This window comes from Staurois parvus, unplaced genomic scaffold (assembly GCF_062004578.1).
Source record: "Staurois parvus isolate SC_StPar_1 unplaced genomic scaffold, SC_StPar_1.0 ptg000715l, whole genome shotgun sequence".
In the NCBI taxonomy this organism is placed as follows: Eukaryota; Metazoa; Chordata; class Amphibia; order Anura; family Ranidae; genus Staurois; species Staurois parvus.
The window spans coordinates 2954309-2980898 of record NW_028318511.1 but is presented as its reverse complement, the minus strand read 5'-3'; the positions used below and the strand labels follow the sequence as shown (position 1 = coordinate 2980898).

At 42.7% G+C, this 26590-nt stretch overlaps 1 protein-coding gene across 1 annotated transcript in view; it reads right to left on the bottom strand.

Moving 5' to 3' along the window:
- LOC149445617 (mucin-2-like) overlaps positions 1-26590 on the bottom strand; it is a 207833-nt gene that overhangs the window by 155211 nt on the left and 26032 nt on the right. The window contains exons 5-7 of the mRNA XM_089653503.1: positions 10497-10584; positions 7182-7288; positions 5946-6168 (exon numbers count right to left, since the gene is read on the bottom strand). Of these exons, the coding sequence (XP_089509629.1) occupies positions 5946-6168; positions 7182-7288; positions 10497-10584 (418 nt within the window). The remainder of the gene's footprint in view (positions 1-5945; positions 6169-7181; positions 7289-10496; positions 10585-26590) is intronic.

The following is a 26590-nucleotide window of genomic DNA, read 5'->3' as shown; positions in this document are numbered from 1 at the left end:
GGAGCATAAATTGCTCCAGATTGGGGCTTGGCAGATGTGGAGGTGCTTACCTTTCTCCCTCTCCTTTCTATTTCATCCATTACGGCTAGGCTGGCTGGGGCTTGCTGTCTTCCTGTTCTCTCGTGGCTCACAGGTGAGGGGCAATTACTTCAGAGACTCCGAGACAGGCAGCTGATCGGGTTTCAGGCTGCTTCATTGGCTGCAGCAGGAGGTGTGAGTGGCTGGGACTTCCTGGTTTCTAGGCAGTGGTCAGGAAACCTTCACCAGCTCTTGGAGGCTTCTGGGCAGGAGATTTAAATGCAGCTTCCTCTTCTGCTCTTGTCTCCAGTCTCCTAATCTCTTTCTTCTGGCTTCAAGCTCCAACTGCCCCTGTGAGTCCATGGTTCCTTCTGAGGTACTGTCAATGTCAGCTTCTTCCTGTGTTGTGTTTTTCATATGCTCTCTTTTATTTCGGTTTCTTTAGTGTCATCATGAGTTCCTCCATGCCCCCAGCCAGAGCACTGAAGCAAACTTCTGAAAGGTTATTTATTTCATTAATTTATTTATTTTGTGTGTTCTTTATACTAGTAAGAACAAGTTTTTTTTTTTTTTTTTAATTTTGTCATTATTTGAGTTCTGGCAACTTTTTTTTTAAAAAAAGTGCATCCTCTCTTGGACAGGAAGAGCCCAGCACAGAATAAAAGTCTGTCAGTGGTGCCGCTCAATGTGCCTTCCCCATTCGCTCACAAAAGACACTAGCAACATGAAGGTATGGACTCCTCTCAAAAGGCTTCTCCATCACGCGCGCACGAGTATTTGTGCTGGGCCTGTTCAGTGCCAGCGTTACGTACAAAATTGTTGTGTTCTTCTTGCCTTAAAGATGCAGTGCAAGATAAGGAAGCAGAATCTTGGGAAGTTACATCCTATATTAAAAAGGCAGTAGCAGATGGCTTTCACAGGCTTTTGGGAAGATCTCAGAAAATGCCAAGAAGATATTCCTCCACAGTCTCCAGTGTCGGCTTCCCATCATGAACGAAATTCAGATTCTGATTCCTTGGAGTCAGATTCGGTTTCTGAGACACACTCATTAGATTTTACACAAGTTTCAACTTTGGTGAATGCAGCAGTAGCCTATGTGACGGTTAAACAAGCCATTGTTTGGGAGGATGAAGACACCTTTCCTCCAAGAAAGCAGAGGAAATATTATCCCGAACTAAAAAGAGAGTTGCATGCTTTCCTTTTCATATTCAAAATCAGGGAAATAATTGAGGAAGAATGGGTGAAGCCCAACCGCAAGCTTACAAATAGGGGAGCTAAACTATATCCTTTTAAAACAAAGGACTCTGAGCTTTGGAATACACTCTTTAAGGTGGATGCAGCATTGATAAGGCTGGCTAGCCATGTTACACTGCCTCTCGAGGATTCTGTGTCTTTTAGAGACCCTATGGACCGGAAAGTCCATACAGACCTCAAAAGACATTTTAACTGGCGGGAGCGGCATGTAAGCCAGCTGTGGCTTTGACAAGCGTTTTGGATTTCTGATTTGAATTCAGTATCAGATAGAGGAGTGCAGAGGTGGTCTAGTTTTTCACCATTACTACTTTTACAACTTGCAGCAGATTTTATCACAGATGCATCCAACCAAGTGTGTATGGCAGCCAAGCTCATGGCTCATTCATTGACAGCACACAGAGCTCTGTGGTTAAAGAACTGGTCTGCTACAGCTCTGGAGAGTCATCATCCCTATCGTTTCATGTCAGTGTGATATGCCACTACCTTCTGATAATAAGTTTTACTTATTTGGCATCACAAGTTGTACTGCTTTGTTTTCTTGACTCTCCCCTGCTATATAATGACATTGACACTGTATATACTTTTCCCTGCACTTTACTGTCAATATAATGTCTATTGCCTACTGTTAATGTCTTTCTTCCTATGTTATAATAGCAATAAAAAGTTTGAATAAGAAAGAACTGGTCTGCTGATAATCGAAACAGGGCCCTTGCACTATTCCCATCAGGGGGGAAATGCTATGTGGAAAGACCCTCAAGGAGGCCATTCGCAGAGTCTCAGGGGACAAGTCAGGATTATTGTCCCAGGAGAGAAGAAGGCAGCGCCATTCTTTTTCATACAAATAAGAGATCAAAGGATCAGTTTAAAGACGTAAAGTCTTACAGACCTGAACGGGAATATTTCAGACCCTCCTGCAGGTCCAGTCAGTCCACCTTTACTAAGGGACCCAAGTTCAAGTCAGGGTAGAATGCCAAGCCCACAAAGAAGAGCTTCTGAAGGTTCGCCCCATCAAACATCTCAGGTAGGGGCAAGATTGGCCCATTTCAAAGATGTTTGAACAGAATCAGTGACAGATTAATAGGTTTCGGGTGTTATTCAAAGAGGAAATCTGATCAAATTTTCCATCAAACATTCGCAGGTTCATTTTGTGGAAATCAGAATCCCCTCTTCCCAGGAAAAGGCTGCTTATCTGTACAATTATGTAGAATTGTTGCCCGCCAAAGCTACTGTTCCAGTACCGGCTTGGGAGAGAAGTAGGGGGGTATACTCCCCCTTATTTCTTATACCAAAGGAATCAAGTGAGTTCAGACTGGTATTAAATCTCATATACCTGAATTCATTGATAAAACCTCCAGCTTTCAGGGTGGAATCAGTGGACACAATTATCACAATAGTAAGAAACAACGATTGGATGGCATCGGTAGACTTGGCAGATGCGTATCTTCATGTGCCCCTGGAACCAAGTCACCATTGCTTTGTAAGATTTGCCTTCAGGGGTGCTCATTTTCAGTTTCGGTGCCTCCCTTTTGGACTGTGTGCAGCTCCAAGAACATTTTCAAAGATTTTGTCAGTATTTATCGCACTGTTAAGGACCAAGGGTGTTCAGATCTTCCATTATTTGGATGATATTCCCATTTTAGGAGGCACAAAACAGGAAGTGGAGAAGCACATTTCCCTAACTTGCGAAACCCTTAAGCAGTTTGGCTGGATAACAACATTCACAAAAGCCATCTCGAACCTTCTCAGAACTTGGAATATCTGGGTGTCCTCTTCAAGACAGATCTGGGTCGGGTATTTCTTCCTCAGAGGAAGATTTCAGAGATCCAGAGTTTGTCAAGAGCTGTAATGAGGCAGAAAATCTTATCAGCAAGGGAATGTATGCTGTACCTAGGTCAGTTGTCCTCAACAATTCCAGTAGTCCTGTGGGCCAGGTGGAATGGAAGACAAATTCAATTCAACTCTCTGCAGCAGTGGGACCGCCATTCCCTAATACAAGGTATTCTCATCTCCGCTTTGATTGCTCAGTCCCTGAGGTGGTGGTTGAGAATGAAGAACTTAGCACAAGGTGTGCTGCTCCAACCACCTTCTGCGGTGATTGTGAAAACAGATGCTAGTCATTTAGGTTGGGGAGCCCATTGCTTGGGTCAACAAGCTCAAGGTCAGTGGAACAGGAGCCCTCCGACAGCCTCCAATCAGTTGGAGCTTATGGCGATTGTGGAGGCTCTTTAAACTTTCTGATTACTACTTCAAGGAAAAGCAGTGCAGATTTTGTCAGACAACAAAACAGCAGTAGCCTATGTGACCTGTCAAGAGATTGAACCTACTAAGGATCATTGCTCAATTTTTTTCTCTGGGCAGAACATCATCTGATGTCCATAACAGCGGCATATCTTCCTGGGTCCCTGAATACCGTAGCAGATTCTCTAAGTCATAAATTCATCAACCACAATGAGTGGTGGCTCAGTCTGAGCTATCTTCAACCAATCTTCAGCCAATTAGGGACACCAGTGATAGATTTGATGGCCTCAGCTGTGAACAACAGGCTTCTCCATACTTCTTGCATTTTCTATATCCGCAAGCTCTGAGCCAAGATGCCCTTTCAAACCCCTGGAGCTTTTGCCTAGTGTACTTATTCCCTCCCATCCCTCTAATTCTTCGGCTGTTACAGCAGGAGAGGGTAATGCTTCCATTTTGGTGAATCTGGCAGATTTGTTGATGCAGAAAGGGAAACGACACCCATACATCAGAAGACTGAATCTAATTTCTTGGAGATTGAAAGGGGGAGGTTGAAAGAAATGTGTATTTCAGACAGAGTCATCGACACCTTGTTACGCTCGAAGAAACAGTTTACAAATTCCACATATCAGCGTGTGTGGGGAGCATTTTGTGAATTTGCCTTGACGAATGGCTGGGATCCTATCTTTCCATCATTCCATCATCTAATGTGTTGGACTTCCTCCAAAAGGGCCTGGATAAGGGTCTGGCATATAATTCCTTGAAAGTCCAAGTATCAGCCTTAGCAGCTCTGACCCAAAGAAGATGGGCATTACATCCTTTGGTGATTCGCAATGAGAATCCATCTTCCAGTGAATACCTACTTTTCAAAGTGGGATTTGACCCTGGTCTTAAAATCTTTATTGGGATCTCTTTTTGACCCTCCATTATCCTGTTCAATGTATTATCTTACTTTAAGAATGATTTTCCTAATAGCTGTTTCTTTAGCAAGAAATGTCTCAGAGTTGTGTGTCTTCTCGGTGAAGGAACTATACTGCTTGGTCTTTCCAGAGAGAGTGGTTCTCAGGCCAGTACCTTCTTTTGTTCACAAAGTGTCCACGTCTTTCCACTTGAATTGGGAGTCTGTATTTACATCCTTTATTCCTGAGAAAACAGAAGAAGAATGGAAAAAGCTAGATCTAGTTTCATCCCTTACAGTCTACCTAGAGCGCACCAGACATGCCAGAAAAGTGGCTAATTCCTTGCTGTACCCTTCAGTTGCAAGAAAAGGGCAAGCTAGGTCTCCTAGGGTTCTCTCAGCCTACATTGTTAGAACTATACAATCAGCTTATAAATCCTTGAACCTTCCTCCTCCAGAAGAAGTAAGGGCTCATTCAATCAGGGGCATGGCAGCGTCATGGGCTTCTTATTCGAAAGTCTCGGCAGAGGTGGTTTGCAAGGCTGCTAGTTGGAGCACTATAATTACTTTCATTATAGGATGGATGTATCTTTGAGGGATTTTGATCACTTTGGGGCTGCATTTATTTCTTCAGTTGTGAGCCATTAAATGTCTGTGTGCTTAGCAGTACTTTTCTGATCACAGTATCTTTTTTTTGGTTGTTTTCCCTTTCATCTGGGCCTTGTCGTTGCTAGGTACATTCTGCAGTAGGCTGACATGAGGAGGTCCAGGAATATGGAAAATTGTTATCATCCTTACCGCAATTTTCCTTTCCTGGACCCTCCTCACATCAGCCTGAGTCTCCCACCCTTCATTTCCGTCACAAGGCTTGTGATGGAACACCTGAGTGGGGGATTAGCTCAGATTTATAGGCTAGTTATGGGTTGTCTTGAAGGGTTCAGGAGGGCGGAGCTGACCTGTTGTAGGTTGACGTGAGGACGGTCCAGGAAAGGAAAATTACAGTAAGTATAACAAGTTTCCGTAATACATATATACTGTATGTTGAAATGCATTTTTTATATACTACAAAATATATGAAAAATATTTTTTAAAATATATATTTTTTAAAATATATTCTTCATATTTTTTTACCATATTAAAAAGTAATTTTAACAAATATGTTTACATATATTGGTAAGTGCATTCCAAAAATGTAGATTAAATGTATTTTTAGAGATATACAGTATATTTGTATGTTTAAAAATATTTTTCATATATTTTGTAATATATAAAAAACGCATTTCAACATACAGTGTGTATATATATATATATATATATATATATATATATATATACTTTTTTTTTTAATACACCCAAAATTGTAGCATTTCAAATACCGGTATATTTCAATATATTTCGAAAGAATATTTTTAAAATATATTTTTCTATCATGTGGGAAGGTCCAATAAGATTGAATACAAATGTACTTGGGCATTGACTATTTGTAATTAGCTTCATCAAAAGCATCAAACAATTCAAGGAATGCACAACTGATACTCACAGCACAGTGTTGGGCTCCTCCACTCTGGTGGTTTTCCACCAGCAAGCGCACATTGGTGGGAATACTCAGCAATAGTGCTACATAGACAGAATGAACTTAACTTCTCATTGTCCTTGCACAGACACAAATCCACAATGTAGGCCTCAATGTAAGGTTCTGGTTTCACAAGTCTATTGCATCTTATCCACTTGGCACTCCTCAGTTGCTTAAGACACCTAGCTCTCTAGAAAGAGTAAACAAAATTTAATTTAAAAGTTTGGAGTGTGGCAAATATTAGTGTACTGCAGCCAAAAACACTTGATAAAGATTTTGTGATTATTTTTCTTATTCTTTGAAGGAGCCTGAAATGTACATTTCCATCGACAAAAATGTTAACATTTCAATTTATTTATACTGTTTAAAGAATAAGTTCACCTTTGGGTGGAACATGTAACGTGTTCCCATAGTCACAGCCACTGCCAAATCCCCCCCCCCCCCCCCCACAGATAATACAGGGAGCCTTCTCCCCGTACTATCTGTTAAATTTGAAAACAGCACGGCTGTGTGGGGCGCTGCCCATACGGCCGCATCATTCACGGACTTCCATGAATTAATGAGTTGCAAGTCCCGACATCCTTAGCAGCTGTGGGCTTGTAGTTTTCAATGAACTACCACAGCACTGTGGAGCGCCATGGTAGTTCATTGAAGCTTCCTGTCAGAATATCTGCTTGCTCATACATCCCATATGGCAAGCAGATATTTTAACAGATCTGAAGGAAAATTGCATGGCATCAGCCATCTACTGATTGCTGGTGCAATGCTTTCCAGGCTCCTGTAGACAAAAATGATAAATGCACATTTTTTTACCTGCAAAAAATGCGTATTTATTATTTTTGTCTAAAAGGTGAACTTATCCTTTAAATATTTCTTGAAATGGGGGGTGTGAATTAAAGTGGGTGTGGTCAGGATGGTGTTTACGGATTTCATTTAAAAAATCTGGGGTCACCTTAGCAATGTGGGCTGTTCTGGTGACTTTTCTGTAGTATGGGAAATCCATGCAATTCAGAAAGATTTCCTCTCATTTCTTTTTGCCTTTCCAGGGCGGAAATTAAAAACAAAGCTCCCCAGCTGGTCTGGATACAGGTAACAAAAAATACCTTTACAATTTGAAATATTTAATGCCGATGTTCAAAGTTTCTTCACTTGTAAATAACAAAGAAATCCCTGTGCTTTATGCCATTTGTATTCTACACTTACGTAAATATTGCATTTTTTTCCAGTGTCTGGTTTAGGTCCCTCACAGGTTTCTTCTGGTTTTCTTAATTTTTGTAATTCACCAAACATGAAAGGATCTAAATTCAGTCCTGTGGTAAAAAAAAACAATATTAGCAGAATCATTTCATCTAATGGCTGGCATTTGGTTTTATATGAATTTAAAGTCCAACCCCTACCACATAGGAGCAACAATAGATGGATTGGCAGTAGATGGATTATGAATGCTCCACAACTATCTGTCCCAGGTTGCCCATAATCCTAATCACATTCACATTTTGTCACACTGATTGTTTTAGTTTTTAACTGGGGGCTCTCATATTTCAGGTTGTCAGTATAAAATGTGCTCTGTCAGTAAAAAAGTTAGAACATTTTGACAGAGCACTGAGCAGAGTGATCCATCAGTCTGCTGCTGCTCATTATTTGTCCAATCAAATCCTGGAAGGTGGTCAAGTTGTATTTTTTAGGGCTCATCTGTGGGGTTTCCCACTATTAGCTGCAAGTAGGTAGTCCCATTGACAGCAATGAGAGGCTGCTGGCTCTCACAGCTAATCTCAGCCACTCACATGTAATCTCTCAAGCAGCAGAAAATGATTGGCCCTGGACACAGGCAATTTGTGCACAGGGCTGATAACTCACATATGATTGCAGCATGAGCAATTACATGAGAGTGGGCATGATTAGCTGTGAGAGCCAACAGCCTCTGATTGCTTTCAATAGGGTTGCCTACTCGCAGCTAATAGTGGGAATCCCTGCTAGCATTCTCACAGGTAATCATGCACCCTTAAACAGCAGTAAGAAAAGTATTCACCAGCCTAGTTGGGCTGTCTGGCAGGGATGTGCAAATCTCAGGAAAGGCTGGACAAAAGACACGTGTGGTTGTTTTCGTTTTGAATATAAATTCGGATAAAAGTTTTGTTATTCAGAGATTCGGATATATCCGAATCTCTGAATGACAATGGTAACGAATTTCATTGAATACAAAATAAATTAAAACAAAAAAAAATTAAATTAATTTGCTTCCTTCGGATGCTTGAAGCATCTGAATGAAAGGAATGATATGAATTCATTGATAATAGCTGGTTGTTAAGGAGTGGGCGGTCAGCTGGCTGGCCAGCTTGTCCTTAATAACCCCACTGTCAGCAGAATGTAAACAAAACAAATGCTAGTTTTAATAAAAAAAACAGCGTGGGGATTCCCCCCAGTCCATACCATGCCCTTTGGGTCTGGTACCAATTTTTTTAAATGTCATGGGATACCCCCCAAAATCCATACCAGACCTTTATGCAAGCATGCAGCCCAGAAAGTCAGAAAAAGGGGGTGAACGAGCAAGTGCAACCCCAAACCTTACCAGGCCACATGCCCTCAAGTTGGGGGGAGGGTGCTTCGGGAGAGGGCTCTCCCCAAAGCACCTTGTCCTCATGTTGATGGGGAACTGTGCTTGTGTTTTTACAAACTTCTTGACCTCTTTTTTTGGTGGATTCAAAATAAGCCGCCAGCAGACCCCCACAATCAGCGGGCAAGAGTTGTGGGGAAGAGGCCCTTGTCCCCATCAACAAGGGGACATGGTATTTTGGGTAGGGGAACTTTCTCAAAGTCCCCATAAGTTGAGGGTATGTGGCCTGGCATGTTCAGGAGGGGGCACTTGCTCATCCCCCTTCCTTTTTTGGCCTGCTGGGCTGCATGCTCGGATAAGGGTCTGGCATGGATTTTAGGGGGAACCCACGCCATTTTTGAAAATATTTTGTCGTGGGGTTCTTCTTAAAGTGTTACTAAACCTAGAACCCTGCATTCAGTATATTTGGTCTCCCACAGTACACATAACATGGAAGTGCAATTATTTTAGTAAATATAAACTGCTCAAAACCTTTTCTCATCAGCAGTTACAGCAGTCTTATGACATCTTTCAGTGTCCAGCTGAGCACATGTTAAAGCTTGTAGGAGGAGTTTTCATTCTGCTCTAGGAAGGACCCCTGATCTCTGTCTGGACAGTGCTGATTGGCCCTGTGCTGATCACATGCACTCTCCCAAGAAAAAAAAAAACCTCTCTAGCCATACACACCAAACTGATCATGTGAAGAGTGACTCCACATGATATGTCTTATCAGTAGATAAGAGGGGGGCACTAGAAAATGGGGAGGATCAGAGAAGTTAGGACCAAACAGCCTTTTTACACAATGCAGAGGATTAATCCCTTAGGTTCCATAGTGATTATAACAAGCATGCTTTACTGCATATACAGACTGATTTTACTGTTGAGGGTTTAGTAATACTTTAAATTTCATACCAGACCTGAAGAGCCTGGTATGGATTGGGGTAACCCCCGTGCTGTTTTTTAAACAAACTGCTTTGTTTGGATACTGCTGACATCGGGAATCCTGTTGACAGCAGATAAGTCATGCTTGTTAAGGATGGTTGTTGAGGCACGCGGCAAGCGGCTTGCTGACCCACTCCTTAGCAAAAAGCTATTCTTCACACAGAATTTGGATCGGATCAATATTTTTTATTTGATTCAAATGCTAATACTTTTGAAAAATTTTATTCCATTTGAAAATGAAATAAAAGTAAATTTAATGAATTCCAAAAAAATCAATGTAACAAATGCAACTAAATGAAATTAGTAACATAATGAATCTATCTGAAACTAAATAATAAGCAAGTCAGAGTTTTCAGAGTATTTCAACTGTTTATTTAGCAGTTTGCCTGGAGTTTAGCACTTTTCAATTAAAGTGGTTCTAAAAGCTCCAGCTTTTACCTTCGAGCATTCTATGCATGAAGGTAAAACCTTCTGTGTGTAGCAGCTCCCCCAGCCAACCCTAACACTGAGCCCCATCCTGATCCAGGGATGTCTACTAGAGCCTTGGTTCTCTGGGGACTCTCACGCGTGATTAGCTGATGCAGCAGTGGGAGCCATTGGTCCTGCTGTTGTTAATCACAGCCATTGTGCCAATCAGGAGAGGGAGAGGGTGGGGCCGAGCCATGGCTCTGTATGTGAATGGACATGCAGAGCCACAGCTCAGGAACACGCCTGCTCAGGTGCCCCCATAGCAAGCTGCTTACTGTGGGGGCACCCTACAGAAGGGAGAGGCCCGGAACACCAGGGCGGAGGACCCAAGAAGAGGAGGATTCGGGCTGCTCTGTGCAAAACCACTGCACAGAGCAGATAAGTGTGACATGTTTGTTTTTAAAAAAAAAATACTTTAGTATCACTTTAATGCTGTTTTGTTGGTTTAATATTAGCAGTTTAGAGTGATATAGCTGTGTCAGTTATACATTTTCCTAATAAATTCAGTCTCTTACCATTATATACAAGGTCATCACTAGGATCATCATTAAAATTTCCACACAAGCCACATGTTTCTCCCATATACTTTCTGTTTAAAGAGAGCTATAAAAAAAGAAATGTTACTTTTGAAATTGTTTGTTTTTATTTGCTGTTGGTGATTTCCCTTCACTTCTTGTCCTGAAAACACAACAGAAAATTAAAGGGTGGCTTTCCAAAGATTAAGTTGTCACTGGAGCATGTGTCCCCAAAAGAAGATTTTGCCTCTTTATTAAAGTGGCAGCGGTATGGTTTTGGATTTTCATTTAAAATCAGTGGCAATGGTCACCAGGCAATGTAAATAGGGTGAATCTACCCATCTGTGACACAACAAAAACCTGACAGGGGTTCTAACCCAAAATATTTTTGGCTATAGATACACTTTATTTGTGTTGTAAAAAAAATGACCTATGTACATGGTGGGTCAGACTACCAGAAACTGATTTTTGATTCACCTACTGAAAGACAGTAGGGGTCCTGGAATAGACAAGCCTGCAACCAAAACTCCTACTTATGCTGGTTTTAGTTTCAACTATCTTTTATTGAAAAAGACTTCAGAAAAAGAATAGACAATATGTCTTAAGGATAACTTCACAGACACCAAATAAATATCACTTTTCAGCAAATCATCTAAGGGATAAAGAAAGAGTAAGTGGGGGGGGGGGAAGGCCGATACGATTGTATGACAGGTAAAATATTACATGCAAATATAACATGGAAACAGGTGCAGCTATTGGCATGTGGAAAACGCAGACACAAGAGGATTCCAAGGCCTCAGTAAGGGTGTTTCCAACACAGGGGCGGTAGAACAATCAAATTACTAGTGTACAACTGGGATATTGCAGCTAGAGAGCCCAGCAGTGAAAAAATGTCGCTTGTAGGAATTGAGCTTTAGCAAACATATACTCAGAAAGCATGTTCACTCAAAATATGAGTAATTGTGAGAGGGTCAGATAGTAGCGGCTACTTTCAATGGCAAGAATTGAACAGTACGGCAGCTATAAAAACATGGGTGATTATGGTGTGGAACTCAAAAGGCCAGGAATCCATGCCTATGCCAGGTCTAGTTTTGGGTCCATTAGAATAATAACAAAAGTAATACAGGTGGCCAATGAAAATGTATGGGCCTAGAATTTGTTACATAATTGGTAAGGTTGAATAAAGACACTATTCCATCCAGTTTAAGCTGTGTGTGTCCATGTCAAAAATCATATCTCATACCCCTGTATATTGTGTTCACTAAGATGCCGGTCCAAGATGTTTTTAAAACTACCAATACTTCCTACTGACACCAATGTGGAAGTTCCACATCCTTATCACCCTGATAGTGCAAAACCCCTTAGTTTAGGGTTAAACTGCTTCTCCTCCAATTTAATTGGCCCATTGTCTTCTTGAACTTCCTGAGACTGAATAGTTTATTTCCTATGCTAGAATCACCATTAACATATTTGTATATTGCTATCATATCTCCTCTCAATTGCCTCTTTTCCATGGAGAATAAATTGAATGTATGTAGTCGTTCCTCGCAACTGAGGTCCTACAGTCCCCATATTAACTTAGTCGCTCTTCCCTGTACTCTTTCCAGTTCCAGCACATCCTTCCTGAGGATTGGTGACTAGAACTGGATGGCATACTCCAGATGTGGCTGTACCAGAGTTTTATAAAACGGTAGGATTATTGTTTTATCTCTTATGTAAAACCCCTTTTTTATGCATGCTAATATGCTGCTAGATTTTCTTGCTGCAGCTTGGCATTGCATGTTGAGTTTGTTATCTACTAGGACCCCCAGATCCTTTTCCATCCTGGATTCCCCCAGACGTTCTCCCCCTAGTGAGCAACTTGTGTTTATATTTTTAGCCCCAAGTGCATTACAGGTGAAACTCGAAAAATTAGAATATCGTGCAAAAGTTCATTTATTTCAGTAATGCAACTTAAAAGGTGAAACTAATATTTGAGATAGATTCATTACATGCAAAGCAAGATAGTTCATAATTGTGATGATTATGGCTTACAGCTCATGAAAACCCCAAATCCACAATCTCAGAAAATTAGAATATTACATACAATCAATAAAACAAGGATTGTACATAGAACAATATCGGACCTCTGTAAAGTATAAGCATGCATATGTACTCAGTACTTGGTTTGGACCCCTTTTGCAGCAATTACTGCCTCAATGTGGCGTGGCATTGAAGCTATCAGCCTGTGGCACTGCTGAGGTGTTATGGAAGACCAGGAGGCTTTAATACTGGCCTTCAGCTCTTCTGCATTGTTCGGTCTCATGTCTCTCATCTTTCTCTTGGCAATGCCCCATAGATTCTCTATGGGGTTCAGGTCAGGCGAGTTTGCTGGCCAATCAAGCACAGTAATCCCACGGTCATTGAACCAGGTTTTGGTGCTTTTGGCAGTGTGGGCAGGTGCCAAGTCCTGCTGGAAAATGAAGTCAGCATCCCCATAAAGCTCATCTTAGGAAGGAAGCATGAAGTGCTCCAAAATCTCCTGGTAGATGGCTGCTTTGACCCTAGACTTAATGAAGCACAGTGGACCAACACCAGCAGATGGCAAGGCTCCCCAAATCAACACAGACTGTGGAAACTTCACACTGGACTTCAAGCATCTTGCAGTGTGTGCCTCTCCTTTTTTCCTCCATACTCTGGGTCCTTGGTTTCCAAATGAGATGCAAAAGTTGCTCTCATCAGGAAAGAGGACTTTGGACCACTGAGCAACAGACCAGGTCTGTTTTTCTTTAGCCCAGGTAAGACGCTTCTGACGTTGTTTGTTGTTCAGGAGCGGCTTGACAAGAGGAATACGACATTTGAAGCCCATGTCCAGGATCTGTCTGTGTGTGGTGCTCTTGATGCACTGACTCCAGCCTCAGTCCACTCCTTGTGAAAGTCCCCAACACTTTTGAATGGCCTTTTCCTGACAATCCTCTCCAGGCTGCGGTCATTCCTGCTGCTGGTGCATCTTTTTCTTCACACTTTTCCCTTCCACATAACTTTGTATTAATGTGCTTTGATACAGCACTTTGGGAACATCCAAGTTCTTTTGCAATTACCTTTTGAGGCGTTCCCTGCTTATGGAGGGTGTCAATGATGGTTTTCTGCACAACTCTCAGGTCAGCAGTCTTTCCTATGATTGTGATTCCTACTGAACCAGACTGAGAGACCATTTAAAGGCTCAGGAACCCTTTGCAGGTGTTATGACTTAATTAGCTGATTAGAGTGGGACACTTTGAGCCTAGAATATTGCGCCTTTTCACAATATTTTCTGAGATTGTGAATTTGGGGTTTTCATGAGCTGTAAGCCATAATCATCACAATTATGACAAATCACGGCTTGAACTATCTTGCTTTGCATGTAATGAGTCTATCTCATATATTAGTTTCACCTTTTAAGTTGCATTACTGAAATCAATGAACTTTTGCACGATATTCTAATTTTTCGAGTTTCACCTGTACTTTACATTTTTCAACATTAAACCTCATTTGCCATGTAATTGCCCATTCCTTTATTTTATTGAGGTCTTCTTGTAAAGTTTCTATATTCTGCTGCAAAGCTATTATCCTACTTAGCTTTGTATCATCAGCAAACACTAATATTGAGCTATTTATACCAACCTCTATATCATTTATAAGTGAATTAAACAGAATTGTTCCGAGGATAGAGCTTTGGGGTACCCCATTTACCACTCCAGGCCAGTCTGAGTACACAGTATTTATCACCACCCTTTGGACATGCCCTATAACCCGTGCCTACAGACCTCGTTTGTAAATTAAGCATTTATGGGGGACTGTATCAATTGCTTTTGCAAAATCCAGCCAACACACCACATCCACAGGCCTTCCTTTATTTAGATGGCAGCTCACTCCCTCATAAACTGTGCACATATTGGTTTGGCAAGAATGCTTATTATTATTAATGATAATGTTACCACCAGCAAATTCTTGAATATAGTCCCTTATCATCCTCTCCAATAGTTTACATACTATTGATGTTAGACTGACTGGCCTGTAGTTTCCAGGAATATACAGTATCTCTCCCCCTTTTTAGATATTGGTACCACAACGGTCCTTCACCAATCAGCTGGTACCATTCCTGTCAGAATGCTGTCCAAAAAAATTAGGAATAGTGGTCTGGCTATAACCTGACCAAAGAGTTCTTTGAGGACGCTTGGGTGTAAGCCATCTGGTCCTGGTGATTTATTTGTTTTACACTTTTCTAGTCTTTTTCGGACAACGGCTTCTGATAGCACTTTTACTCTTCTTATTGCATTCCTTGTAGTGTTGGAATGCCGACACTGACCCCAAGGCAGAGTCTGCAGGTCTGGCCATCCCTTAAATACACCAGTATCATTAGTTCCAGGTGTTTTGACTGGCTGCAAGGTTGAGTCTCTGATTGCTGGGAGCACCCGCTGGCCAGCCCTGGTACTGCAGCTCATAAGGCAGGTGAGTCCCACTATTGCTGGCCAGTCCATTCCTGACAGTACCCCCCCTCAAGGAGCGGCCTCAGGACGCTCCAAACAGTTCCTAGCTGGGCAAAATGTTCCACCGCCCGGGTCTGGTAACTGGCGGGATATCAAAGACTGGCACACCGGGCAGGACTCCGGGCAGCGGCACACCGGGCAGGACTCCGGGCAGCGGCACACCGGGCAGAGGCACATCGGGCTGGACTCCGGGCAGAGGCACATCGGGCTGGACTCCGGGCAGAGGCACATCGGGCTGGACTCCGGGCAGAGGCACATCGGGCTGGACTCCGGGCAGAGGCACATCGGATTACCAGGCGAAGCAGCAGGCAGCGGGCCACCAGGCGGAGCAGCAGGCACCGGGCCACCGGGCGGAGCAGCAGGCACCGGGCCACCGGGCGGAGCAGCAGGCACCGGGCCACCGGGCGGAGCAGCAGGCACCGGGCCACCGGGCGGAGCAGCAGGCACCGGGCGGAGCAGCAGGCAGCGGGCCACCAGGCGGAGCAGCAGGCACCGGGCCCCCAGGCAGGGCGACAGGCATCGGGCCCCCAGGCGGGGCGACAGGCACCGGCCCCCTGGCGGGGCGACAGGCATCGGGCCCCCAAGCGGAGCGGCGGGCGCCGGGCCCCCAGGAGGGGCGACAGGCATCGGGCCCCCAGGCGGGGCGACAGGCATCGGGCCCCCCGGAGGGGCGACAGGCATCGGGCCCCCCGGTGGGGCGACAGGCATCGGGCCCCTAAGCGGAGCGGCGGGCGCCGGGCCCCCAGGAGGAGCGGCGGGCGCCGGGCCCCCAGGAGGGGCGACAGGCATCGGGCCCCCAGGCGGGGCGACAGGCATCAGGCCCCCAGGCGGGGCGAAAGGCATCGGGTCCCCAGGCGGAGCGGCGGGCCCCAGACCCCCAGGCGGAGCGACAGGTCTCGGGCCCCCAGGCGGAGCGGCGGGCGCCGGACCCCCGGGAGGAGCGACAGGTCCGGGTTTTTGTAAGCTGACTGAGTCTGGGTGCAACAAATCTGTCCATGTCTGCAGTATGGGTTGAACAAAGCTGAGCTTACACAAAGCCTGTCTGACCAAAGACTGCACTGCGTTTATACAATCTCTTAGTGTCTGTGGTGAACATGCAGCATAATGCTCCAAGAAGCAATCCACATCATCCTCTAATAACCACACCAGGGACTCTACCTGGTCAGCACTAAATGGCGGCAAAAATTCATCCCTGCATTCGGGAGTACCAGATGAAACCAACTCCGCACAAACCTGAATCAATGGCTGCACCTCAGAGAATTCTGTGCCCTGATCTACTAGAACATGAGCGAGCCGTATACATTCTAGCAGTTCATCCCGGGGATACTCCTTCAGAGTCTGATAAGCATACTCTCTGTCATCAAACACTAGCAGATATAAATACACAACCTCATCAAGATCCATCCTTCCCATCAACAAACCAAGATGGCTTCCCTGTGCAGCCACTTCTGGTCAGGATTGGCCTTGGTGTAGTGTCAGGGCTCCCGGGTGTGACCAGAGGTATGTGACTGACGCAGGGAAACGCAGACTTCAGATATGTTATAAACAATATAATTTATTAACACTAACAATACAAACATAAACGCAGTGCAATACTAAAACATAACACAGAGCAAACAAACCAAACCAACCACCCACAGATAACAGTACATACAATGCAAGCGTCGTCAGGCAGGCCGGGTCAATATCAATCGGGCAGGTAGGTACAGGGGGAGCAAGCGGAGAATGGTCGGGGTCACAGGCCAGGTTCAGCAGGTAGCGGGCAGCGTGGTACAGAGGGTCAGGCAGAGGGATGGTCAGGGTCACAAGCCAGGGATCAGAACAGGAGAAGTCAGCAGAGGTCAGAATCAAGCAGGGTCAGCAACAAGACAGGAACAGGAACGCAGGTTTACAAGATACAGGGCCCAGGAAAAACACACACCAAGGCAGAGTCTGCAGGTCTGGCCATCCCTTAAATACACCAGTATCATTAGTTCCAGGTGTTTTGACTGGCTGCAAGGTTGAGTCTCTGATTGCTGGGAGCACCCGCTGGCCAGCCCTTGTACTGCAGCTCATAAGGCAGGTGAGTCCCACTATTGCTGGCCAGTCCATTCCTGACAGGTTGTCTTCTCTCAGCGGGGCCGAAGAAGCCGGAAATCGGAAGATGTAAACCGGAACTCGGCTTCACAATGAGGCTTTGAGCGCAGGTGCAGTCGCTCCATGCTTTATCTGTGCTCGCTGCTCGCCACTGAGGAATTTCTCCTCGCATTTGGTGAGCCGGCGAGTAGCTTTTTCAAGCCCTGGTCTATGACCACTGGTTCCCAAGTTGTCCCGTATTTCCACATCTGCGACCAGATCTGTGGTATTTGTAATTAATAGATCTAGCAATGTATTCTTTCTAGCCAGGGCATCCACCAATTCCCACATGAAGTTGTCCTGTAAGACATTTAACTGGTTGCCAACCAGCCACAGTACTTTTACTGCGGCAGGGCTGCACTGCATATATATATATATATATATACACACGTGATTTTGCATTTCCGCGTAGGGGGTGCGCTCAAGGCGAGCGACCACCCTACCGGCCCCGCCGATCACGGCCGCGGGTGTCAATCACCGGGTCCCAGTCGGTGATTACCCACCGGAGCCCGGTGATTACTGGATTTTTGCACTGATCACTGTATTGGTGCACTGGGGATGTCAGTGACCCCAAGTCAGTTCCCCCCAGTGTCAGAATGTCTGCCGCAGTCCCGTCATAAGTCGCCGATTGCCACCATAAGTCGCTGATCGCCGCCATAAGTTGATGATCGCCACCATTATTAGTATTTAAAAAAAAAATTCCAGTATTTATACCACCATTTGTAGATGCTATAACTTTCACGTAAACCAATTAATTTACACCAATTTGACATTTTTTTCAGCAAAGACATGTCGCAGAATACATTTTGGCCAAAATTTTATGACTAAATCTGATTTTTACATTTTTTTACTGGACATGTTTTATAACAAAAAGTCCAAAATATTGTTTTTTTCTCAAAATTGTTGGTCCTTTTTTTATATAGTGCACAAAATAAAAACGCACAGGCAATCAAATACCACCGAAAGAAAGCTCAATTCGTGGGGAAAAAGGATGTAAATTTAATTTGGGTGCAGCGTTGCATGACCGCGCAATTGTCAGTTAAAGTAACACAGCGCTGTAACACAAACCACTTATGTAACCGCTTCCTGACCGCCCTATGGCAGAAATACTGCTACAGGGCGGCACGGGTGTGCAAAACCACATATATATACGTGATTCGCACTCCCATGGTTTTCACTCCCCTCCCAGATAGCATCAGATTGCCCGTCAGTACACCAGTAATCACATTTAACCCCTTGATTGCCAGGAACATGCTCATACACAATAAACCTCCATTGTTAGTATAGTGTCTGAACGGATCAATATCTTTAATCAGATTAGCACTATACCAGCGTTCATATTAGTAGAGCGTCCCCAAAAATGCAGCGTTAGTGGGATCAGCCCCGGCACCTTCCAGCACCTGCGTTTAGCACCTACACTTACTCCCCCCCTCTTCTCCTCAAGCAAGTGCAGTGTCAGTAGGTCACTTGGTACATTGCAAACAAAACCGCACTGTTCACAGAATCAGCACCCCTACTTCCCCCATTCACTGCCCAACCCAGAATTCAGGTGGAAACAGCAAATTTAACTACTCCCATGGATTTTTTTGGAGCTGTTTTTCACGGAAGATCTGTATGCATTAGTTTTGAATCAAAGCAATTTATATGCACAACAAATTATCACCGCCAACTCAAATTCAAACATTGCCAAACTATTTGCATGGAAACTCATTACGGTTTCCAAATTTAAAATTTTTTTGGGCCTAACCCTCAACATGGGCATTACTAAAAAAAATTAATTGCGGTTGTATTGGTCCACAGACCCGATTCATCATATGCCTGTGTTCTCTGCTGCCATGGCCAGGAATAGAAATGAGAGTATAATGTGTTTTATGCATTTCAACGATGACATATTCTGTCATCCTCAGGGTGACCCTGAATTTGACCGGCTCCACAAACCGTAACCAAAAATTTGCAGATGTCTAAACTCCCCAGCAAAAAATCTGCGTTGATGAGTTCCTCATTAATTTTTCTGGCCACCAAACATTCAAACAATTTCTCCCCAGCAAGCATGCCAGATATGGTGTCAAGATGTATACTGTAAGACCTGTGAGAGGGCAACAGGCTATACTAAGTTTCGGATTTACGAGGGAAAAGATAGTCACGTGGAGCCCCCTGGATGCCCAGACTACATGGAAATTAGTGGCAATATAGTTTGGGACTTGGTGTCATCCTTTTTCCATATGGGGTACCACTTATACGTGGACAATTTTTATTCAATCGTGCCACTATTTAGACATTTGTACTATCTTGGAATTGGTGCATGTGGCACCGTATGACTTAATGTGTGCCCACCATTAGAAGTGAGTGGATGCAGGGTGGTATATTCTAATAGTAGGCATACTACACACTTTTTCTGGCATATATTTCTTCTCTTTTTTTCATTCAGCCCACAGGCTGCATAAAAAAAAACCCATAGCATACTGTATATACCCAACAAGGACCAGCTATGTACTGGTACATCACTGGACTTTGAATGGTTATACCAGGATGATGCCTACAGCTGCAGGCATCATCCTGGTATCATTTTTTTCATTTTTTCAAAGCGATTGGCTTTCATGTAAAAGCAATCCTAGTGGCTAATTAGCTGCAGGATTGCTTTTACAAGCAGTGGGAAATGAAGCCCCCCCCCCTCCCCACTGCTTTCCATGGCCTTCTCGGGCAGTCCCGTGCCATCAGGGGGAACCTGAGAATTCAGCCGGTGTTTCTGCCAGATGACCATAGAGCTGATTGGAGACCAGAATGGTGCCAATCATCTCTATAGTCTAAGAAATCGGAAGCTACGAGCATTTCATCACTTCAGTTTCACAGGATATAAACAGCGCCATTTGTAAATTGGAAAAGCATCTGATCACACCGATCTTGGTGAGATTAGATAATATAAGGGCAGAGGACATATCTAGAGTCTGATAGACCCCAGATTTCTCAAAAAAGAATCTATGATAATGCCCATTGAAGTTATAGGGGATATTTGCATTCCCTGTAATAGCATTAAAAGTAATTAAAAAAAAACATGAAAGGGACAGTGTCAAAATAATAAAAAAATCAAAATAACTTAAAAAAAATAGCACTCTCGCCCCCCCATGTGTGCGCACACCGAGCGGTGACCCTGTGCCAGTATGTAAACAGTGATTGCACTATGCATGTGAGGTATCGCCACGAACGTCAGATCAAGGGCATTAATTCTAGCACTAGACCTCCTCTGTAAATCTAAAATGGTAGCTTGTAAAGGCTTCTAAAGGGTTGCCTATGGATATGAAAAATATATGCAGTTTGTCGCCATTGCGCAGTTTTAAAGCATGTCATTTTTGGTATCCATTTACTTAGCATACTATCATCTTTTATATCTTACCAAATAATTGGCCAATATATTGTGTTTTTGTGCATAAACAAAAGTGTATTTTTTGCAAAAAATATGCGTTTGAAAAATCACTGTGCGAGTACTAAACGACATAAAAAATTGCAGCACCCGAACAAAAAGTGTCAGAAAAAGCTTGGTCTTCAGGTGGTTAGAAGAGTGAATGATGTGTGGCATAAACTTCTAATGTTGGTCATAAAATGCCCCTACCTCAAAACAACCCCTTTTTGGAAAGTAGACACCCCAAACTATTTGCTGAGAGGCATGTTGAGTCAATAGAAGAATTATTTTTTTGAAATAAGTTTTTGAAAAATGACAAAAAAAAGTATTTTTTTTTACACAAAATTGTCTCTTAAATGATTTATTGTACACACATGCCATGGGTATATGTACTCCCCAAAATACATTCTGTTACTTCTCCTGAGTATGGGGGTACTACATGTGGGAGACTTCTTGGCAGTCTAGCCAAGTACAGGACCCCAAAATCCAATAAGCACCTTCAGACTTTTAAAGGGCTTTATTTCCTCATTACACTTCCAGACTACCTATCACAGTTTCAGAGGCTCTGAAATGCCAGGATAGCACCAAACCCCCCAAAATGACCCCTTTTTGCAAAGTTGACACCCTAAAGAATTTGATAAGAAGCATGGTGAGTATTTTTCAGATCTCGTTTGTTGCCACAAGTTTTTAGAAAATGAAGAAAGAAAACAAAAACATATTTTCTCTTTTCTTTTTTTATATTTCAAAACCTTGTGAGAAAAAATGAGATCTGCTAAATTTTCACCATGCCTCTTTTTAAATTCCTTGGGTGTCTACTTTCCGAAAAGGGGTCATGGGGGGGGGGAGTTGGTGCTCTCCTGGCATTTTAGGGCCTCCAAAACTGTGAAGGGTAGTGAGGAAGTGTAATGAGGAAGTTACGCAGCTTCAGGCTTTCAAAGCAGATTTCAGGCTCCTGTATGTGGCTAGGCTCCCAAAAAGTCTCACACGTGGTATCCCCATACTTGGTAGAAGTAGCAGAATGTATTTTGGTGTGTAATTCCACATATACCCATGACTTGTGTGAGAAATATATAATTTAAATGACAACTTTGTGTAAAAAAAAATGTTTTGATCATTTTCCAAATACTTGTGAAAAAAATGAATGTTCCATGGACTCAATACACCTCTCAGCAGATAGCTTAGGGTGTCTACATTCTGAAAAGGGGTCATTTGGGGGTGTTTGTACTGTCCTGGTATTTTAGCACCTCAAGAAATGTGATGGGCAATCAGAAAGTAAAAGCTGTGTAAATTTCATTATCTATACCAAACTTTGTAGATGCAATAACTTTTACACAAAGCAATCAATATACACTTTTTTAACCAAAAACATGTAGCAGAATACAGTTTGGCCTAAATTTATGATGAAATTTGAGTTTTTTGGATATTTTTTATGACAAAAATGAGAAAATAACATTTAAAAAAAAAATTTTTGGTTTATAGCGCCAAAAATAAAAAGCGCACAGGTGATCAAATACCACCAAAAGGAAGCTCTATTTGTGTGAAAAAAAGGATGTAAATTTTGTTTGGGTACAGCATTGCAATTATCAGTTGAATTAGTGCAGCGCCGAGTAGCAAAAGAGGCCTTGTCTTATCTACCTTATTGCATGACCATGCAATTCTCAGTTAAACTAGCGCAGCACTGTATAGCAAAAAAATGGTGTAAATTGCAGTATCTATACCATACATTGTAGACGCTATAACTTTCACACAAAGCAATCAGTATACTCTTAGTGGGATTTTTTTACCAAAAACATGTAGCAGAATACATTTTGGCCTAAGTTGATGACTAACTTTGAGTTTACTATATATTTTTATAGCCGAAAGTAAAAAATATCAATTTTCTTCAAAATGTTCGGTCTTTTTTTGCTTATAGCGCGCAAAATAAAAAGTGCACAGGTGATCAAATAACGAAAGCAAAATGATGCAGCGCTACCCTAATAATAAAATAATACAATATGGCAAAAACAAACAAAGTGATATAAATACTATATATATATATGTGACAAAAAATCAGTGGATTGATCCTCTCTGGGGATCTGAATATAAAGTGACATAAAATATATATACGTGTCAATAAATCAGTGAATTGATCATCTCTGGGAACTCAAGTGAAAAAGTGATCGCACCTGCTATAAAAACCAATACTCCCCACTATCTAAAGTAGGATCATACACAAAATAAAATAAAACAGCATATAAGCGTGAAACCCTAAATAGGGATCAATAATTTCATGCAAATGATGGTGAAAATGAGAACGTGAACCTCTATCAGGGATCAACAATATCATGCAGATTGTGACAAATAATGGCTAAATTAAGCCAAAAAGTAACATAAAATGGATCCCTAAATGTGGAATCAATTAAATACAATAGTGCTAAAAAAAACACACATACAAAAAGTAAACACATCAAAAAAATATAAGAGAACATATAATAGTCCGTAAACAAAAAAAAAACAAAAAAAAAAACTTTAAACAACCAAGTGCAAATAGGTGCATATACACCAAAAACTTTCCAATTACTCCTAAGTGCAGGTGATATTGTGGATGTGCATCATCACCGATGGAAATAATCCGTATGTGGCTAAAATGCCCCCTCACCTCCTTGATGCGACCCTCAAAGGGCCAAAATGCTTTTATTATTTGAAGCCAGAAATCTTCACTGGTAATGGACACCTGCTCAGGTAGATGATATCCCCCTCACTAGGAACAGCCAGGTCCCCTCCAGTATAAAGCAGCCGGCCAAGAACTCACAGATAGGATAAAGATAAAGAGAAACCTCCCATAGTGTAAATCCGTTTTAATAGGGAATCTTAAATCACAGCACAGCCAAATGCCCACTCACATTTAGTAAGATTATAACTAGCTTTTCAAAAGACCTCATGCTAAAGGTGTACTTGCATGGGAACTTATTGGGTGCAGCAAGATGGCATCCATGCCGGAAGTACGTCACCACACTTGCGTCCTACGCGTTACATCACGCTATCAACATGACTTTTTCAAGGCCTTTATATTGAGATCCCCAGAGAGGATCAATCTACTAATTTTTTGTCACATATATATATTTATGTCACTTTGTTTGTTTTTGCCATATTGTATTATTATATTATTAGGGTAGAACTGCATCATTTTGGTTTCGTTAGTTTTTATTTCCACATGGTATATGGTTAGGTGCTAGCAGCTTCCACTCACCTAATTTATCACGTAATAGTAGTGCAGGAGATCTTCATTATTTTAGGTGATAAATTCCACCAAAACAAAGCTCTATTTTTGTGAAAAAAAGGACATAAATTTTGTTTTAGTACAGCATTGCCTGACCGAGCAATTATCAGTTGAAATAGTGCAGCACCAAATAGCAAAAAGAGGCCTGGTCATTAAGGGGGGTAAATCCTCAGGATGGCAAGTGGTTATGAAATGACAAGTCTTAAATGAGTGAGCTGTTCCTTCTGCCAAGTCAATATCTGGATAGTTAAGGCCCCCCATTATTATAACATTGCTTTGCCTTTCTGCCATTTCTAACTGAGATAGGAGATCAAACTCCTCCATATCCTTCAGGTTTTGAGGCCCGTAGCATATGCCCACTATTGATTCCCATTTGTTTCTTTCCTTTGAAGTTCCACCCATGGTGGCTTCACCCCCCACCTTGCCCCATTTGAAATGTCATCCCTCAAGTTCACTAACAAATCATTTTTGATATAAAGGCATACCTCTCCTCCTCTTCTACCCTCCCTGTCCCTCCAATACAAGGTATACCCCTGAATAGTTGCTAGCCAGTCATGTGAGCTGTCAAACCAAATTGCTGATAGTCCCACAAAGTCAAAATCCTCCTAGTGTATCAGCAGCTCCAATTTTTCCATTTTGTTAGCCAGGCTCCTGGCATTTGTGTACATGGCTCTTAGTTTAGTACCGGCGCCTACTATGTCCCCCTTAGTTTTTCTGTGGCTGTGATTTTGCTTTGCCAACCCACTCTCCTGGGGTTTAGGTATTATGGTTATACTCCTGCTAATGCCTACATTAGCACCATCTGATCTTTTCTCATCGCTGACCATCGCCTCCTCTGATCCCTCCCCCACCCCAATGCCACCTAGTTTAAAAGCCCCTCCACATTTTTGCCCATCCTCTCCCCCAACAGAGCTGCATCCTCCCCATTAAGTTATAGAGCTGGCAACTGACTGAAAAGTCAGCCCAGTTCTCCAGGAACCCAAAACCCTCTTTCCTGCACCAATTCCTCAGCCACTTGTTAGGTTCTCTGAGCTCCTGCTGCCTCTCTGGTGTGGTTCAAGGTACAGGCAGCATTTTCTGAGAATACCACTTTGGAGGTCCTTCTCTTCAATATAACCCCTAGGTTCCTGAAATCATTTTTTAGGATGTTCCATTTTCCTCTAACTTTTCATTGGTACCAATATGTACCATGGGAACTGGGTCAGTCCTAGCCCCACCCAACAATTTGTCCATCAGATCTGCTATATGCCGAATGTGAGCACCTGGTAAACAACATATCATTCAGCGATCACAACCTTTGTGACAGATTGCTTTATCTCTCCTTCTAATAATTGAGTCCTCAGTCACCAGTATCTACCTAGCCCTGTCTGTATCCTTGCCCTTCTCCTTACCAGAATAGTTTTTCCCCTGGCAGCTAGGGGAGGGTGTCTGCTCCAATAATGAAGAATGATTATATGAGGAAACCAAACCAATTGGTTAAGGTTAAAGAGACTTATGAAAGATTGGTAGAAGATCCTAGAAACAAACTAAAGGCTAAATTAAAGAAATCAGTCAAACAGGCACAGAAGGAGAGTATTTTGAACAAGAAAGAAGCCAAATATATTGTTCCCAAAGCCCCAAAAACACCTATCATATACCAAGTGCCCAAAATCCATAAACGTATTAAGGACCCACCAGGAAGACCTATAATTAATGGTGTAGAGTCACTCTTCTCTAGGGTAGGGGAGTATTTGAACCATTGTTTGCAACGCATAGCACAAAGCTACCCATCATACCTTAAAGATAGTAAAGATTTAATCAATCTGTTAAGGAACAAAAAAATGAATGACAACTGTATACAAGCTAGCATAGATGTCAACTCATTGTACACTAACATCAAACAAAAGGATGCTCTGACTGCTATAGAGTAGGCTCTAAAAAGAGACACTTCAATGAAACGCAAACAAATAGCCTTCATGTTGGAACTTTTTGATTTGGCCATAAAGGGCAACTATTTTTGGCATGAGGGACATTTTTATGCACAGACAAAAGGAGTAGCCATGGGTTCTAAATATGCACCCACTGTAGCAAACATTTTTATGAGTAAATGGGAAGCAGAGTCCATCTTCTCCTATAATAGGAAGGAATTGTTAATGTACAAAAGATACATTCAAGATATTTTAGTGGTGTGGAAAGGAATGGAAGAAACATTATTGGTATTTTTTAAAAGAGATAAGTAAGAAAAGATATGGTATTTCACTTACTGCTACACATAGCAAAACATCAGTTAATTATTTGGATTTTGAAATTGTGAGTAAGGGAGATAAACATTATTCCCATACTTTCTTTAAAGCCACGGACCAAAACGGCTATAACCCTACAAACAGTGGACATCACCCCAGTTGGTTGGGAGCTATTCCCAAAGGTCAGATGATGAGAATTAACCACTTCCCGACCGGCCGTTGAATTAAATGGCCGGACGGTGGCACTGCAGGGTCGGGTGGCCGTTTATAAACGGCCTCCCCGCACCGTGCTTGTGCGCACTCCCTGGGATCCGGTGCCCGCTGTGTCCTCCGGACACAGTGAAACACCGATCGTCGGACGGGACCTCTGTACGAGGTCCCGATCATGTGATCACTGATTGGCCAATCAGTGATCACATGCAAAGTAGTAAGCAAGATGTCACTGGTGACATCATTGCTTACTACGTGTGAAATCTGTGAATGATCACAGAGGTCACATGCTACAAGGCTAATCACAACAGCCTTGTACCATGTTACAAGCTGTGACCAATCACAGCTCACTCAGTACTTCTCAATGAGGGCAAGAATGCAGA